This window comes from Electrophorus electricus, chromosome 16 (genome assembly GCF_013358815.1).
Source record: "Electrophorus electricus isolate fEleEle1 chromosome 16, fEleEle1.pri, whole genome shotgun sequence".
In the NCBI taxonomy this organism is placed as follows: Eukaryota; Metazoa; Chordata; class Actinopteri; order Gymnotiformes; family Gymnotidae; genus Electrophorus; species Electrophorus electricus.
Genome location: NC_049550.1, coordinates 16,821,861 through 16,837,072, shown reverse-complemented (window position 1 = coordinate 16,837,072; position 15,212 = coordinate 16,821,861). Strand labels below are relative to the sequence as shown.

The following is a 15,212-nucleotide window of genomic DNA, read 5'->3' as shown; positions in this document are numbered from 1 at the left end:
TATAAGAATTCACATATATTTGGGGAAAAATCAAAGCTGCATTTACTTACATCTAATTTTAATTTGCACTTTTGTGAATAGAGAAATGTAACGAATGTCTCCTGCACTAGTCTCTGCTCCACACCAGTACACTCCTGCGTCACTGAGGCTCAGATTCCTGATGTCAACTTTGAAGACTCCTGCTTGGCTGTGGTCGGATAAGGAGTGTTTCCCTGCAGCTGTGGATGCACTGATATCTCGGCAGATGTGATCCTCGTCCTCTTTGCACACATGATTTGGTGTTGCTCCATATGCTGACGGAAACTCACAGGTTATGCTGACAGTCTCACCGATATAACCAGCATCTGAGGTAATCTTCCCCCAACAAGAAATCTATAGGATACAAATATAAAAATATCTTATTCAAATGATGGACTGACTATAGCTTTAGGTTTAGATACAGTTATAATCACCGGGAGACTTTTTCTTACCTCCTTTTACCTCTATTTTTACTTCTGTGTACTGATCATTAAACTGAGACTCATCCACTCCACACCTGTAATTCTTCTCTGACGGGTCTTTGATGAAAACCATCAAGGATCCTCCACTGGTGTCGTCGTACAGAGAAAAAACCCTGTTTTTATGCCATTCATCTGGAACCTTAGTGAACATTTTCTCTGCACATTCCCCATGGGATTCCTTACAGATGAACTTGGATTTGGATCTATCTGTAGACTGTTTGCATCTTATAATGGCACGATCTCCTGGGCAGACTGTGACTCTGGCTGACCCCACTTTATCTATCAATTAAAATGCTCATTTTGTAATTCTACATTAACAACTAAGATCTTTGTAGTAAAAATAATAAATATGGAATGTACAGGTTTCAAAAGTGCTGGGGTTTGTGCTACTTACCTGTTACATGTAGCTGGACAGTTGTGAGTGTGGAGATGTAGCTGATGTGGATGTACACTCCACATAAATAAACTCCTCCATCTACCTCAGCCAAATTATGGATGCTCACAATGAACACATTTGAGTGTGTGTCATCATAAATGGAGAATGAATTATTTTCATATGACTGTCCAGCATGAACATAAATCACCTCATCAGTTGAGTGGCCTTTTAGTTTATACAAATATTTCCATTTGGTTTTATACTCCTCTGGGTAGCCACAGTAGATGGATACTGACTCTTTCAGAAAGCCAGTCATTGTCCATGATTTCACACAACAAGTATCTATCAATCATAAAAAACAGGTCATTTTACAAGTGAATGTGATGACCCAATACACTATTTTATTTACTATTTCTTACCAGTAAGAACTTCCAAGTTCATATCCTTATCCAACCAGTATGAATATCTAAATCGGTACTGTCCAGCATCCTGTAGATTCAGCTCTCTGATCAACAGTGTGAAGTATCCTTTCCTGTTTTTATACAGTGATAACTTCCTCTCATAAACAGTGTCATTTTGGGTGTCAAAATCTATTTTATATTTGCATTGGTCATATTCTGCCAACTTGCAAATATATATTGGGCTCGTATAACTCAAAAACACAACGACACTTCATCCTGAGTGGCCAGTAACATGAAAGCAGTCCACTGCACCTGCCAATCAAAAGGAACCATGTCACCCATATCAGTAATGTAAAAAGGATTGTAGTAGGTTACATACAAAAATCTAACTTTATCTATTTATCTAATAGTGTTAATAGTGTTAAACTGGTATATTTTGTTACAGACATTACACAAGGACAGAATAATCTGACCTGAAATCAGACAGAGGGTGGTGACGAGAAGGATCTTCATCATGAAACCAGCTTCACTGATGCTCGTCTTCCGCACTCTCTGAGGTTTTTGTTGCGATTATTCATCTGTACATGTTTATTTGTTCTTTTTCTGTCTCACTTCCTCTGTGGTTCCTCGTTCCTCTGAAGCGTTGAGTTTTACAGGCCACTCTTACAGTTTTACAGTGAATTTCCAAATGTCCAAATTCATAATTAAATATGAATTAAATAGCGCTCTCTATATGTATGATTCACAGTTACACAAATTACAGAGAGGAACAAGGCATAATATTTAAAGCCCGTTGCGGTCGACTAAACAAACAAACAAACAAACAAACAAACAAACAAACAAACAAGAAAGACAGTTAATCAGTACAGTCATTTAAAAACAATCCCAGCTTGTCTGATCCCTATAAAATAACACTGTAACAATACCATACTCTTATAATTACATACATATAATTACATACAAACATAACTGTCTGTGACTGTATGCTTTTATTTGACAGTTTTGCTTTACTCAGTTGCAGGAACACATGGAGATCATGGAATGCCATGTTAATTGGTTAGTTTACTGTAACTGTGCTATTCATTGCAGACATTATATTACACATTTTCTGATCTCATGATAAACTTTAAGATGTTTTATCTAACATGATCAGACCTGATTTAAATTTTCAAATGTTGCAATATGTGCTGTACTTAAATATATGTGATTTGTATACTGCCATACTCTTTGCAAAGAAAGCTGGCTAAGTACAGAGGAATAATTATATCTTCATTTTAACAACAGATTATTAGATTTTTTAGGATCAATAATAGATGTCAATGTTCTATATAATACAGAGTTGCAAACTCAGACTCATTTTAATGTGTTTCTGCTGTTTTCTGCCTGTTTTTCTGATTGGGGTATGAAAGGAGTGTCAGCATTGGCATGTCTGGATCTGTTAGTCTTGGTTCTGCACCATGACTCTGGGTCTGTTATTAAGGAATATTACATGAATTATTTTGTCCTTTATTTTGTTACAATTCCCAATGGACACTGTTGTCTTTTTCAAATGTAGTTTGACACGTGGACAGATTTGAAGAAAACAATTGTATTCTTGTTTGTTTATTTTTGCTTTTTTTTAAACAGTAGGAGCTGCACTGTTATAGACATTAATGTTTATTTCATCACTCGAGTTTAATTTACTTACTGTTTTATTTGTACCTGACTGTTTACTGATGAAGGCAGAGTCTGAAAAAAGAGGAAACACCCATAATACAGGTCTATTAAGTGATACTATTTCAGATTAATTTCCACTAGAGGGAACAGTCGACAGTCGAAAACTGTAGCATAACATAGACCTAGAAGTAATCTGTAAAATTGTACCTGTATCTGTATTTCAGTGCATGTGTGAGAGTTACAGTAGTATGGTTAAATGTTTGGGAGATATTTCTGAATTAGGATGCTTGGATGTGTCCACGTTGTTACCCTCAGGTGCCTGGGTAGAAATTCTGAGCAGCACAGAGGACATGGAGTCAGTATGCAGTCAAAAGTGCTCCAGTTTACTGTGGAGTGACATGAGTTATTTATAGCCAGACTGTGTTTGTGACAAAAAGAAGGAATACAGGCTGAGAGCAGGCAGCAACTGTAAAAACAACATATAATTAGAATCACTAACATTGACTAACATTAATATTATATGCTGTGCAATATCTGTTTTTTCAATTTGCCCCTTTCTGTTAATGTACCTTTCATTATTTTTTTGCTTTAGTTCTTTAAATTGAGTTCAGTTTTAGTTATGAATATGAGGATTACTGGGGAGAATCTGGATTCTTCTGGAAAATTAGGGTGGTGTAAGTAGCGCTGTGATCTTTAGGTGGTTGTACTGTAAAGTGGAGATGTCTATCAGGACTGTTAGTGGGTGGTCATGACCTCAAAGGTCCAGCAATTTGTGAGCCAGAATGGTGGAGAACCTGAGAATGAACAAAAACATAATCAATTCACTTATAAATGTGGACATAGACTCTAAGTAAACACGTCTTACTCTGTGTCTCATGTACATCCAACACACATTATAACTGCTGAAATAAATGTATGATGTATAAATGGTATAGAATTAGACCCATTTGATGGATTATCCTGTCCATAGCTCAATAAAAAAATTGTATTTTTTATTTTTATTTTACTTTTATTTATTTTTTAAATACCTCCAAATTTTCTTGCTTTCTCACTTGATTACTGATATTACATTCAGACGCTAACAGACAAACAATGACAGGGAGGCACACACTGATGGGGGTTTAATAGACAGACACACACTAACACTTAACCCTGTACAGGTGTGTACCTTCATGGGGGTGTGGCTACAAACAGGAGTGAACCCTCCTGCACGCCGCAAGCCGTACCATGTAACTCGTGGGGGGGGAGCGCCCCGTGACATTCACTTATAAACTGTTCTTGCCATGCATACATAATTAAATTAATGTTGTGTGTAAATACGTCTGTCAGGACACTTTTAATAGTTTTTGTCTGCAACACTTGCCTGTGCATCCTGTGTGAAAGCATAACTCCTCCTACCCCAGAGTTTCTCTTTTTAATAATAGTGATCAAATCACACTCCCACAACAGGGGACCAAACAGGTAATGAAATAAATGACATTTGAAACCTAACACGGGTTAGGCTTACTCTAGATTAATGCTAATAAATGGTCTCTGGGAAAACCTCAGACTAAAGAAGTGTGATTTTCATAACAGACATAGCAAAACACAGAATGACAGTATTTATGCAGACACATGACACATAGTCATTGGTAGACATGAATGCGTTATCATAACAGTTACATGACAGGGACACAATTGGAGTCAGCTGGAGCACTTCAGGCAGGCTGCATTAGGCCTGGTAGAAAAGTAATAGACTCATGGACTCATAATGCTGTTTTTTTTTTTATTCTCATTTTTGGCAAAACTTTTCACAATGTGAACAAACTACTATCTAATAACTCAGCCCACTAGGATGGTTTTAGGAAACTCAAATAAGAGTTTGGCACATCACCACCTCGTGACCAGATAAAGAATGTAAAGAATGTACATGATTAGAAAATGAAGAAAGAACAAAAGCCTCAAATATCAATCTAGAATAGATTTATTGGTTATTTCTCAAACTTGTTCATAAAGGTCTATTAAAGGTTTTTTGTCAATTACAAGAACACAACACTGATTAAAATTACTGTAGCAACAATAAAGAAATAAGCTTTCAAGTAAATATTTGCATATTATCATAGTTAAAACATTTGCATCAGAGACTGTTGAAGGTTTAGACTAGTGGTATATGATTAAAAGTAAATGAATAACTCGTTTGTATACAGTGTATTTACAGTTACTTAATCAGTTACCAGAGTTAGTATAGTCAGAGAAGCGCTAGTTTATTAACAGCAGAGTGTAGCAAAAACACAATTTTATGAATTATTGAAAAGGGGCACCACCCTAAAATATAGGGAACATTTGTGAACTAATGACGGTGGAATACCAAAGGTTTATTAATGTTAGATGAGTCTCATTCCTAAATTAGTTCATATTTTATGCAGTGACTGAATACCATTCTTTCAAATATATTTGCCTTGACAACCAGCTTGTTGAATAAATGGGAAGTTTATTGATTAATGAATAAGCAAATTATTGACATTGTGAAACAGGTCTTATAGACTACAGACTTGGCTCAGGCATACAGAATACCTAATGAGTGACAACTGAAGGAGAAAATAAAGGGGGCTGAAGAGATAAAGGAAATCAAATAATAATAATAAGCCAACAACAAAGAAAAGAACTGGGATCAGAGGGAAGAACATCTGATCAAGCCAGAGAACTGTTTAGCTATGGTGCTACCTCAGGTAAGACTAACCTATCCCAAAAAGATAACGGAGCTAGCAGTGAGTGTCACTATGGGAGGGTTGCCTAAAGGGGAGGAGATTCCTATTCCTATTATAATATAGACTAAATGGAATTATCTCTAGGAAATGCAACTTGCTATAGAGATAGCATATGAATGGAACAAATATATCTATACATCAGTTTCCAGGGACAATTGTCAGTTTGGCTGGTCCGTCTGTGCAAGAAGGGTTACTGGTGTGTAGCTATGATTGGCTGGAAATTTTCTGGTGCGCTGCCAGTAACCCAGTACCAAAGGCTGTCCTGAATCGATGAGCCTGAGCTTCACTGTGAGTGTAGAGCTGAGATGGATGGTTTCTTGACTTCACAGGTGTCAATGGGAGAGCATATCATAGATGAAGTTTGTAGAAATCTAAGGTTGGCTAATTACTATTGGTCAAATGGATTAATTCTAACTTTACCAATGATGCAAAACAAAAATCTGACTATGTTGACGGCATAGTGGAAAACAAACAGTTTATGACAGAATAACATTGTAGATATAAGACAAACATAAGATAAGATACTATGCTAATTACTTAATTCTCCTCTAATACTTAAAGACATTTTAACTTCTTCTTTTTTGGATCCAACTTTCCTCACGTTTAACTACCTCAAAAACCTTTCTTTCCTGACCCTTTATTCCTGAGCATTGATGTTTATAACCCTGATTCGGGGAGGGGAAGAGATCATTCTCAGGTTCGCTCATGCATATTCATGCCTCCTTGTCTCGTCTCTGGATTTCATGGGGTAAACAGAAAAGTTAACAAAAAGAAGAGAAAGAGTAAATGAAACAATAAAACAAACAAATAAAACAACTAGGTAGTGATATTTGGTTATGAGGCATATATATTTTAAACTATAACAGGTTGGGTCAGTTACCTTAATTCACCTGAGCCATTTGGTCCACAAATATAGAGTGTAGATGTTCTTATAAGCAATATAAAGCACAGAATTATATATAAGAAAGCAGTTACATTTTCATCAAGAAACACACGACTTAGAGACAAAGTTGATTCCTTAGAGAGATTGAGGAGCACAGAGGAGAGATACAGAGAGAGATAGAGGGCATGATAATTACACATGTATGGAACTGTACTATTAATAAGTCAAATAATCTTCATCTGTTATACTTGAGATGAGGAGGTAGTCACTAAGTAATACATGTATAAATTTAATATGCTAACACTAGAATATTAGGGTTAAGCCATGGATATAATAATTTCTTGACTGACTGAAATAACAAGACATAAGAAAAGTTAACAGAAATATAGAGAGTGGATTCCATAACGGCACTGATGATTGCTAGTTAGACTTCACTTAGTATTGAGTATGCTGAGCCTGTTATGTATATAGCAATGCATTGTTGGTCATACATGGTTAACAAATCCAGAATGGGGAGTCTGTTATAGTCACTGTGGGGTGCTATGGATCCATTGTCTGTGCAATCCATTGTCTGTGCATTGTCTGTGTGGAAATACAAAAATCTTGTTAAAAAAAATCTATAAAGTTATATTGCATACATGATCCTGGTCTCATTGTGATGCTTGCGAGAAGGCCTTTCATAAGGGAAACATCAAATTCCAGTATTCCTTCAAGAATATGGTCAAATAGAATATGGGAGGACAAAGTTATGTGTGTGTTTGTGCATGTGTCTGTGTAAGAAGGTCATGTAATCATGAGGAGTTTAGCTGGCTGGGAGCAGCCAGAGATTAGCCAGATACGATCTGTTATCATAAGTTCACATACATTCTTCTGGTGCAGCAGAAATCTCCTAGGACATGAAGTAACTTTGGAACTTCTTCTTTCGAAGTTCACAAATGTCACTCCACTGCTACACTCCTTTCATTGCCTTCCAGGAGCTGCACGCATCAGATTTAAAACCTTGATGCTTGCATACAAAGCCAAAAATAGACCAGGTCAATGAGGTAAATGGTCAATGAGGTCAATGAGGTCAATGATCAAAGCCCGATCCATACCTTGAGTGCTTCAAACCTAAAGTATGAACGCCTGTATTTCTACAGTATTCTGGATACTGGTATATTGGACTCTAATCTACTCTACTGGCTAGGATATATGTTTTCTTTTTACTGGTCCTGTTCTCAAATCCTGCTCACTAATCTGTAGCCACCTGTTACTTCGATTTCTGCAAGTAATTCCTATTCCTACGGCCAAGAAACGTTTTAAGATTATACGCCTATCGTAGGCCTAACTGTTACCAAAGGGCGTCTGTAAACTTTGAATACTTTAAAACTAATTCTTATGAAACAGGCTGGAGGGCAATATCATAACTACCCCATTTGTTCTGTGATTTTTGCCCGCAATGCAAGTAATTAATATTTATTTATTTACTTTTAGGCTGCGCGTTCCTGCGCCAGAAGAGATTATGGAGCCTTTCAGGGGCATAGCTAGGTTTTTCTTTTGTCGAGTCTAGCCACGAACTGTTTTCCCAAGAATGGCCAGATTTGAGCGGAACGATACTTATCGGCAGCAATTGAGAGCAAATGTAGCTTTAATAGAGAAAAAAACGGAGACCAGAAATCGTTAGATTACTGACCCACAAACAGATTACTTGGTTTCATAGAAATGATCAGAAGAGTTAAGAAGAAAGAAAAAACAGAAAAAATCATTTATGTTCATGTCGTCTTCTGCCTTCGTGCATATTGTGGAGGGGAATAAGCGGAGGGGCCTGGACTTGTATACTGCTGGGTGACTTTTAAAGTGATAGAAGTGCTAAAGCGCGCCATTTCAATAATAAATCATTCGTGGTTTAAACCTCAAAGGCCTACAATTAATGACGGCCGTGACATCTATTATTGTTGCTTACTGTTAAAGTTGTTACAGTAAGATACATTGGAAATCTGAAAGCTGCTTTGCGTCAGAGACGAGTGTTTTTTTTGTGTTTTTTTTCCCCATCGGCGGTGAAAAATAACTGAACAGACCGTAACTAGTTAGCTTTTAGTTGCCTCCTAGTAGTAACGAAGACCAAAACACATATAAATCTACATAAATATGCTTTTTAGCTTCACATATTAGGTCTTGTAATATATAAAAATATATAAATGTATAACTTATTGGTGTAAATAAAAATGTTTGTTATCTTGAGATCATAAGTAAATAAGTAAATATGTCTTCATATAACAGTAGAGAAACAAAACAAAACACTCATGGCCTTGTGGGATTTCCATATGTCATTCTTAGTATTCAGTAAAATATTAGGTTGTCATGAGCTTCTTCAAAGTTATGTGATGGCTTTCCCCTTGTACTGAAAGTCACTGAACTAATAGATTTTTAAAAAGTAATTTGTTATTTATCTTATGATTATCAATTGTCTACAAACTAGTGTCCTATATTTTTAACAGATGTAGGTAACTAAATAACTCATTTTTTGTATGTTTTTATTCTAGCTCCTCTATTCCATTCCACCATGTGTGTGGCAGAAGAACTGTGTGATGAATTGTTCACCTGGCTTGATCAGCTGAAACGCTGTGTATATCGGCTCAGGGCCCTGGCAAATGACCTTGAGGAAATGAGGGAGGCGATTACTGCAGGCCAGCTGTTGGGAAACACTGCTGCTGTCCTCGGGTCCCTCAACCTGGTTGGAATAGGCATTGCCACTCTGATTACTGGAGGCATGGCTGCACCTTTGTTGGTAGTGGCAGGGAGCGTCGCAGCCAGAGCAGGGGCCACGACAAACCTAACACTCACCCTCTTGGAGAAATGGAGTCCAGTGACAAAATGAAAGATGCAGAATGCACCATTGAGAACACCAAAAAGACAGAGGAGAACATTAAAAGGCTTCAGAGAAAGCTGACAGAAGAGTGTGAAGTTCAAGGCCTTAAGGCCTCGACCTCTGAGGAAGTGCAGTGTGAAATCACAGTGAAAATCTTGAGAGCCATGGCCAAACACAGTGGGAGAGATCTGCTGCTCAGCTGCCTGAAGAACCTCTTCAGGAGTGACTTCGTGTCTGTGACCCCTACAGGGTTTTCATCTTCAGACACCTTGCTCTTGAAAAATGTCAGTGTTTTGCTGCTGATTCTTGGACATACACACACCTTTTTGAAAAGCACAGCTGGAAAAGTTGCTAAACGCTTTGGTGCAATGTTTGGTACAGTTGCTGCCAAAGGAATTTCAGCTGGAGTCACACAGCTGGCCAGAATTTCACTGAAAACAGTGCTAAAGGGATCAGGCCGGGTGAGTAGTTAAACAAGCTAATTCATATATAGATATGAATCACTAATTCAAGTAATCATTATATTTTTCTTCTTACTTTAATTATGTATTATTATAGGAAGCTACTAGTATTCATCACTTCTATCTCCTTTTTTAAATGTAATTATATGTATTCACATTTATTTTAGCTGTCTATTTCAAATTCATATTTACTGAATGAATTAAAGTGGTGGACAATTATTAAAATTGTCTTAGTGAAATCTAAAATCATTTTACAAACAAGAAAAGTTTGTTTGCTAGGAAGTCTGACTGTGTTTATGGCAGTCTAAGTTTGTCAAAGTTCTTTACTTCCTTACTCCTTATTCCCTCACTGCTAACATGTGTATTAACAGCTATTTATTAACATAGTCAAGTCTGTTTTGGAAAATTTATTTGAAGACATAGTGGCCATACAACTGCAAGATTAACTAAAGTCAAATGATTTTAAGACTGAAACTCTGAAAGGTATTAAATTATCTGAGATTTAATTGGGACTCGGGTAACTGCTCCATTCTGATTCTCTTAGATCTTAATGCTGCATTTCATAGCATTTAGAGTGAAGCTTTTTTTTCGAGCTGCTGCAGAAATGTGTTGCCCAAACATTGTCATAGATTAGTTCTGATTCTACAACTAGACCTGTGTAACAATGCCACTGGCCCGAGTGTCTCGAAGTGTCATATCATAATATTTCTGATTTCTCTTATAAATACTTTAAAGTGCTTTGTATATTTAGCTTTTTAACTGCTAAATACTTAAAAAAGAATAAATAAATAAATAAGTGAAACAATGAAACATTCTGTATTAGCGATGTTTTTTATAGTTATTGTTAACATCTTTTTTTTTCATTTTTTGGCAGGTTGCAGGAGGAATACTTGGACTGGTGTTGACAGTTCCTGATTTGGTTGAAAATTGTGAAGAGCTGATTAAAAACAAACATGATACAGAAGCCAGCAATTATCTAAAAAAAACCCCCAAACTAGTGAAATTTGTGAGGATTTGAAATAATTCAAGACAATTTTGAAAGAAATCCTGTAAGTTCACAATTTTTTTTCTCACACAAATAATGTAATCAGAATCAGAATTGGGCTTATTTGTCAAGTATGCAAACACAAACCAAGTACGTAGATCTGGCCGTGAATCTTGAGCAATACAGACAACACACTATATATAAGCAATATGTTGATTATATATGAGATAAATAATATACATAACATGCCAGTGTGTGTGGTAGTACTAACATCAATAATGTGTATATTAGGGAATGAAGCTGTGATGTATGAGCTACATACCTCCTTCTGAAAAATATACAGTCAATACAGTCTATCCAGTTCTTTTTATTATATACCCATAAAGAACCACAAAAATGTCTGTTTAATTCTGTATTTCAACATATCTTGATTTACCTTTCAGAGAGACACTCAAAAAGCTTCCTGAAATGGAGTGTCACATTAGTTTGGCTCAAGAGATGTTTGGTAGTCAGGTTTACACACAAGGCATCATCTGTATGGAGTAAAAACAAACCAGATGCAAGAAAAAGAGCTACATATTCCTCAGCACAAAAGATATGGGAACAACCCAAAGTGCTCCCTTAAGTAAACACAAATCAAATGACAACAAGAACAAAAGGCAGAAGTCCACTTCATCAACTACAGCCAGAACCTCTGGACAGGACAGGAATCACACAAGTGAAAAAAGGGAGCCACCTCAACAGTCTCACACAATACAGCAAGAAGATCTATACCGTCTTCCCAAAATAACCATGTTCAACGAGCGTTCCCTTCCAAACAAAGTAGAGGAGCTTTCAGAGATGGTCGAAAATGATGATGACTTTGGGAACGGCGACCTCATGTTCTTCATAGAGACATGGCTGACTAGCAACTCACCTAGTATCAATCTGGAGGGATACAAGGCTTACATGGGTGATCGTGACTCCCAGAAAACTCAGAAGAGCAGAGGAGGAGGGCTGTTAATGTTTGTGAATGAGGCCTGGGCAACAAATGTGACGGTAGAAGACCTCAGAATTACCCCAGTCTATGAGATAATGGTTGTGACCATTATACCACATGACCACCCTGAGGGAGCTCTACCACTTACCTTCATCTATGTGCACGTTCCAGGGCCTAAATTTGGTCTCTCTGCCCATGTTATTGCAGAATGTTATTATGATGCTCTGGCCAGGTGTGGTGGTCCGATCTTCTTGTTGGGTGTTTTCAACCAGTATAATCTCTCATCTGTCTTGAGTGAGCAGGAGAAGTATGTGACTTGCCCAACCAGAATCAATAATACTCTCGATCTTTGCTATGGTAACATACCAGGCGCCTATAGGTCCGAATGCAGAAGCCACTTGGCCGGTCAGACCACAACGTTATTCATTTGATTCCAAAATGCCGTAAGTGTGATAAGTGTTCACATGGCCACACTCGACCCAGGGAGGAATGAAAAGCTGTTAGCTAGGGTTGAATAATCAAGGATAATAGTTGTGCTGGCGTAACTCCTGCACATTAGTCTATTTCCAAACTGCTGTCATACCTGACCGTATAAATCTAGATCATTTTGACCTATAGTTTACAAAACTATTCCAAATATATTGTAAAGTGTTAGAAATCTCCAGGGGCTGTGCTATATAAGAAGCTTCTGCAATGATCTTTATTTTGTGAATACTTGAGTTAGTTTACCTAGTCAACAACTAGCCAGCATTACTAAATAGCAAACCAGGTTTGGTGCATCCTCTTTAATTCACTGGTTGCTATTTCACAATCTGTCTTATAAGAAGTTTAGATTTTTAATATGTTTTACTTTTCTGCAATCAAAGTATATTCTCATTAATCTTTTAAGACTAAATCATGTTACATTTCCTTTGGTCAAAGGGAAGTTAGAGAGGGTAAGTTATACTGCTCTGACACCACTGCATGAGAGACAACAGGCAAGATAAGCATTATGAATTTTTTTACATTTTTTTATTTTTTATGAGGCAGTAAATAAAGTATATAAAACATTAAAGTTAGAAGATTGCAATAAGAGTGTGATGAAATGTAATTAAATTGGTATGTGCAAGTAGTGTGATTCTGGTTAGTGAAAGTTAACCTAACGGCCCGTGGATTGACTGTTGTAAATCTATAAATCAAGACTTTTGCGTATGAAATAGACTAGGGTTACTTGCACAAATGATGAAGGACTGATTTTCACAAACCCATCCATCCATCCATCCATCCATCCATCCATCCATCCATCCTCACCTGCCACTTTATTAGATACACTTTGTTAGTACCACGTTGGCCCCCTTTTTGCCTTCATAACTGCCTTAATTCTTCATGACATATATTCAAAAAGGTGCTTTACTCAAAAGTGCGTGAAGGCCACTTGAATACTGTGAACTCATTGTCATGTTCAAGAGAACAATTTCAGATGATTTGAGCTTTGTAACATGGCACATCCTTCTGGAAGGCAATAAACCACATGCTGCTGTGATCAAAAAAGGGATGGACATGGTCAGCAAGAGCTCAGGTAGGCTGAGACATTTATGTTAACTCAGTTGATGTTAAGGGACCCAAAGTGTGCCAAGAACATATCCGCCATCCCATTACAGCTCCACCACCAGCCTGAACAAGGCACGATGGATTAATTCTTTCATGATTATGCTGACTGTACCATCTGAATGTTGCAGCAGAAATTGAGACTTGTCAAACAAGGCGACATTTTTACAGTTTTCTTATGAGAATAATAGATGGTAATGAAAGGAGACCAGGAGAGGTCTTCACTGATGTGCACATCCTGGTCATTATCCACTAGAAACCTGCTGATGATTAGTGGGATTGAGTTTAGTGATTATTACTGGGGTGGAGTTTCCTGTGTGCTGCCTTCTGAAGTCCACCATCATTTCCTTTCTATATCTGGAATACAATGTAACCATTAACTGACCACCTAGTGCCTTACCTCAGGTATGTGCTACACTATCACTGAGAAAACTACTATCACTGTTAATGAAGTTCTTCATATATTTTAATGTAATATAGTGCAGAAGTTCAGGTCCTGGATACTGCACCTTTAATAAGGATATTGATCTTTAATAAGCTGAATACTGTATCATGGCAGAAACAAGAGTGTGAAAGGCAGGACAAAAAACAGAACAAATATAAACTGAAAACTTCTCACATCGAGTTAACGAAAGTATTGTACTTGTGCCTAAAACTGCCTAAAAATAAAAAGGCTGGGAAAATTAAATGATCATTTCAATCATCTCCTATTTAGGAACTGAGGTGCATCCATGTGTACACATTTATGTTTCTGGCTAACTTGAGAGGTTCATTCATATGTGTTTGAGTTGTGAGACAGAAAGGGAGATCGAAAAATCTATAAAGTGAAAAATTCTCACATCGAGTTAACAAAAGTATTGTACTTGTGCCTACAACTTGTATTTATCAGATTTTAAAATAAAAAAGGCTGGAAAATTTAAATGAAGATTTTTAAAATTTTTTTGTACATAACTCTGAAAAGGTGTTCAGATGAATTTTAAGAAATTAGCTTTAATTTTGACAGGTTTAGAAATACAGGAGGGCAAAACTAAAGTACTAAAACTTTTCCAAATCAAAGAATTGAGCTATACATGCAAAATGAAAAGGAAATTTTGAAATGTTAATTGTTGGCATGCGGTTTCCTTCACCAGTCCTATGGCTGTTTGAATTTCAGATATTTTTTAGCATTCTTGGACAAATCTCAGACTGCTCATTTGGACTGGATCTGTGTAGAAGGCATCACTACTGAAGGTATGTTGTTGTGAGAAATTATTTTGATTGTGTTACATGGAGATATATGCAAACCTTTCATGCAACTACAAGTCTTATATATTATTCCAACTGTGAAATTCTTATCAAATACCCTGGTTTTTAGTTCCTTAAGATGGAGCCAAACATCACAGTTAAACTGGGATCTTGCAGTAATGCTTCCTAAATCTGATGTCACTTTTGAACTTATCCTTATGCACATGGTGTCAGAGAAAAACTTGTGCTTAATTGGGAATTTATTACCAGATTGTTTATCCTGTTAGGAAATGCTATAACTCAGAGAAATATGTTATTATTGGGCATTTTAGCCATGTCATCCAAATGTTCAGAGTTTACTGTTCATCAGTTTCTAAAAGAGAGGCAACAAAGAATAACGTCTGCATGAAAACACTTCCGGCTTTAGCTTCCCTTGCTTGGGCGATTTTAGAAATCTACTTCCTGCACTAAATGTAAGACTCCAGATGACAAGCTTGCACCTACAGGACAGTATCCTGTCTTTTCTCAGTGAGCTTTGCATTTGCTCAACCAGACACAGTGCTGA

At 36.9% G+C, this 15,212-nt stretch overlaps 1 protein-coding gene across 1 annotated transcript; it reads right to left on the bottom strand.

Moving 5' to 3' along the window:
* Positions 1-143: 143 nt before the first annotated feature.
* On the bottom strand, positions 144-1,839 carry LOC113591738. Its single transcript, XM_027032358.2, has 5 exons — positions 1,751-1,839; positions 1,296-1,589; positions 895-1,218; positions 471-779; positions 144-372 (listed from the first exon to the last, which is right to left on the bottom strand). Exons 2-5 carry the CDS (start codon positions 1,315-1,317, stop codon positions 326-328), a joined length of 702 nt encoding a protein of 233 aa, XP_026888159.2. The 5' UTR covers positions 1,318-1,589; positions 1,751-1,839; the 3' UTR covers positions 144-325.
* Between the last annotated feature and the right edge of the window lie 13,373 nt (positions 1,840-15,212).

Excerpts from the sequence above, each read along its gene's own strand:
- LOC113591738 (XM_027032358.2), bottom strand. The coding sequence starts at position 1,317 with ATGAACTTGGAAGTTCTTACTG. Across the intron at positions 780-894 it reads TGTCCAGCTACATGTAACAG|ATAAAGTGGGGTCAGCCAGA; the intron begins GTAAGTAGCACA and ends TTTAATTGATAG. Across the intron at positions 373-470 it reads AAAAATAGAGGTAAAAGGAG|ATTTCTTGTTGGGGGAAGAT; the intron begins GTAAGAAAAAGT and ends TGTATCCTATAG.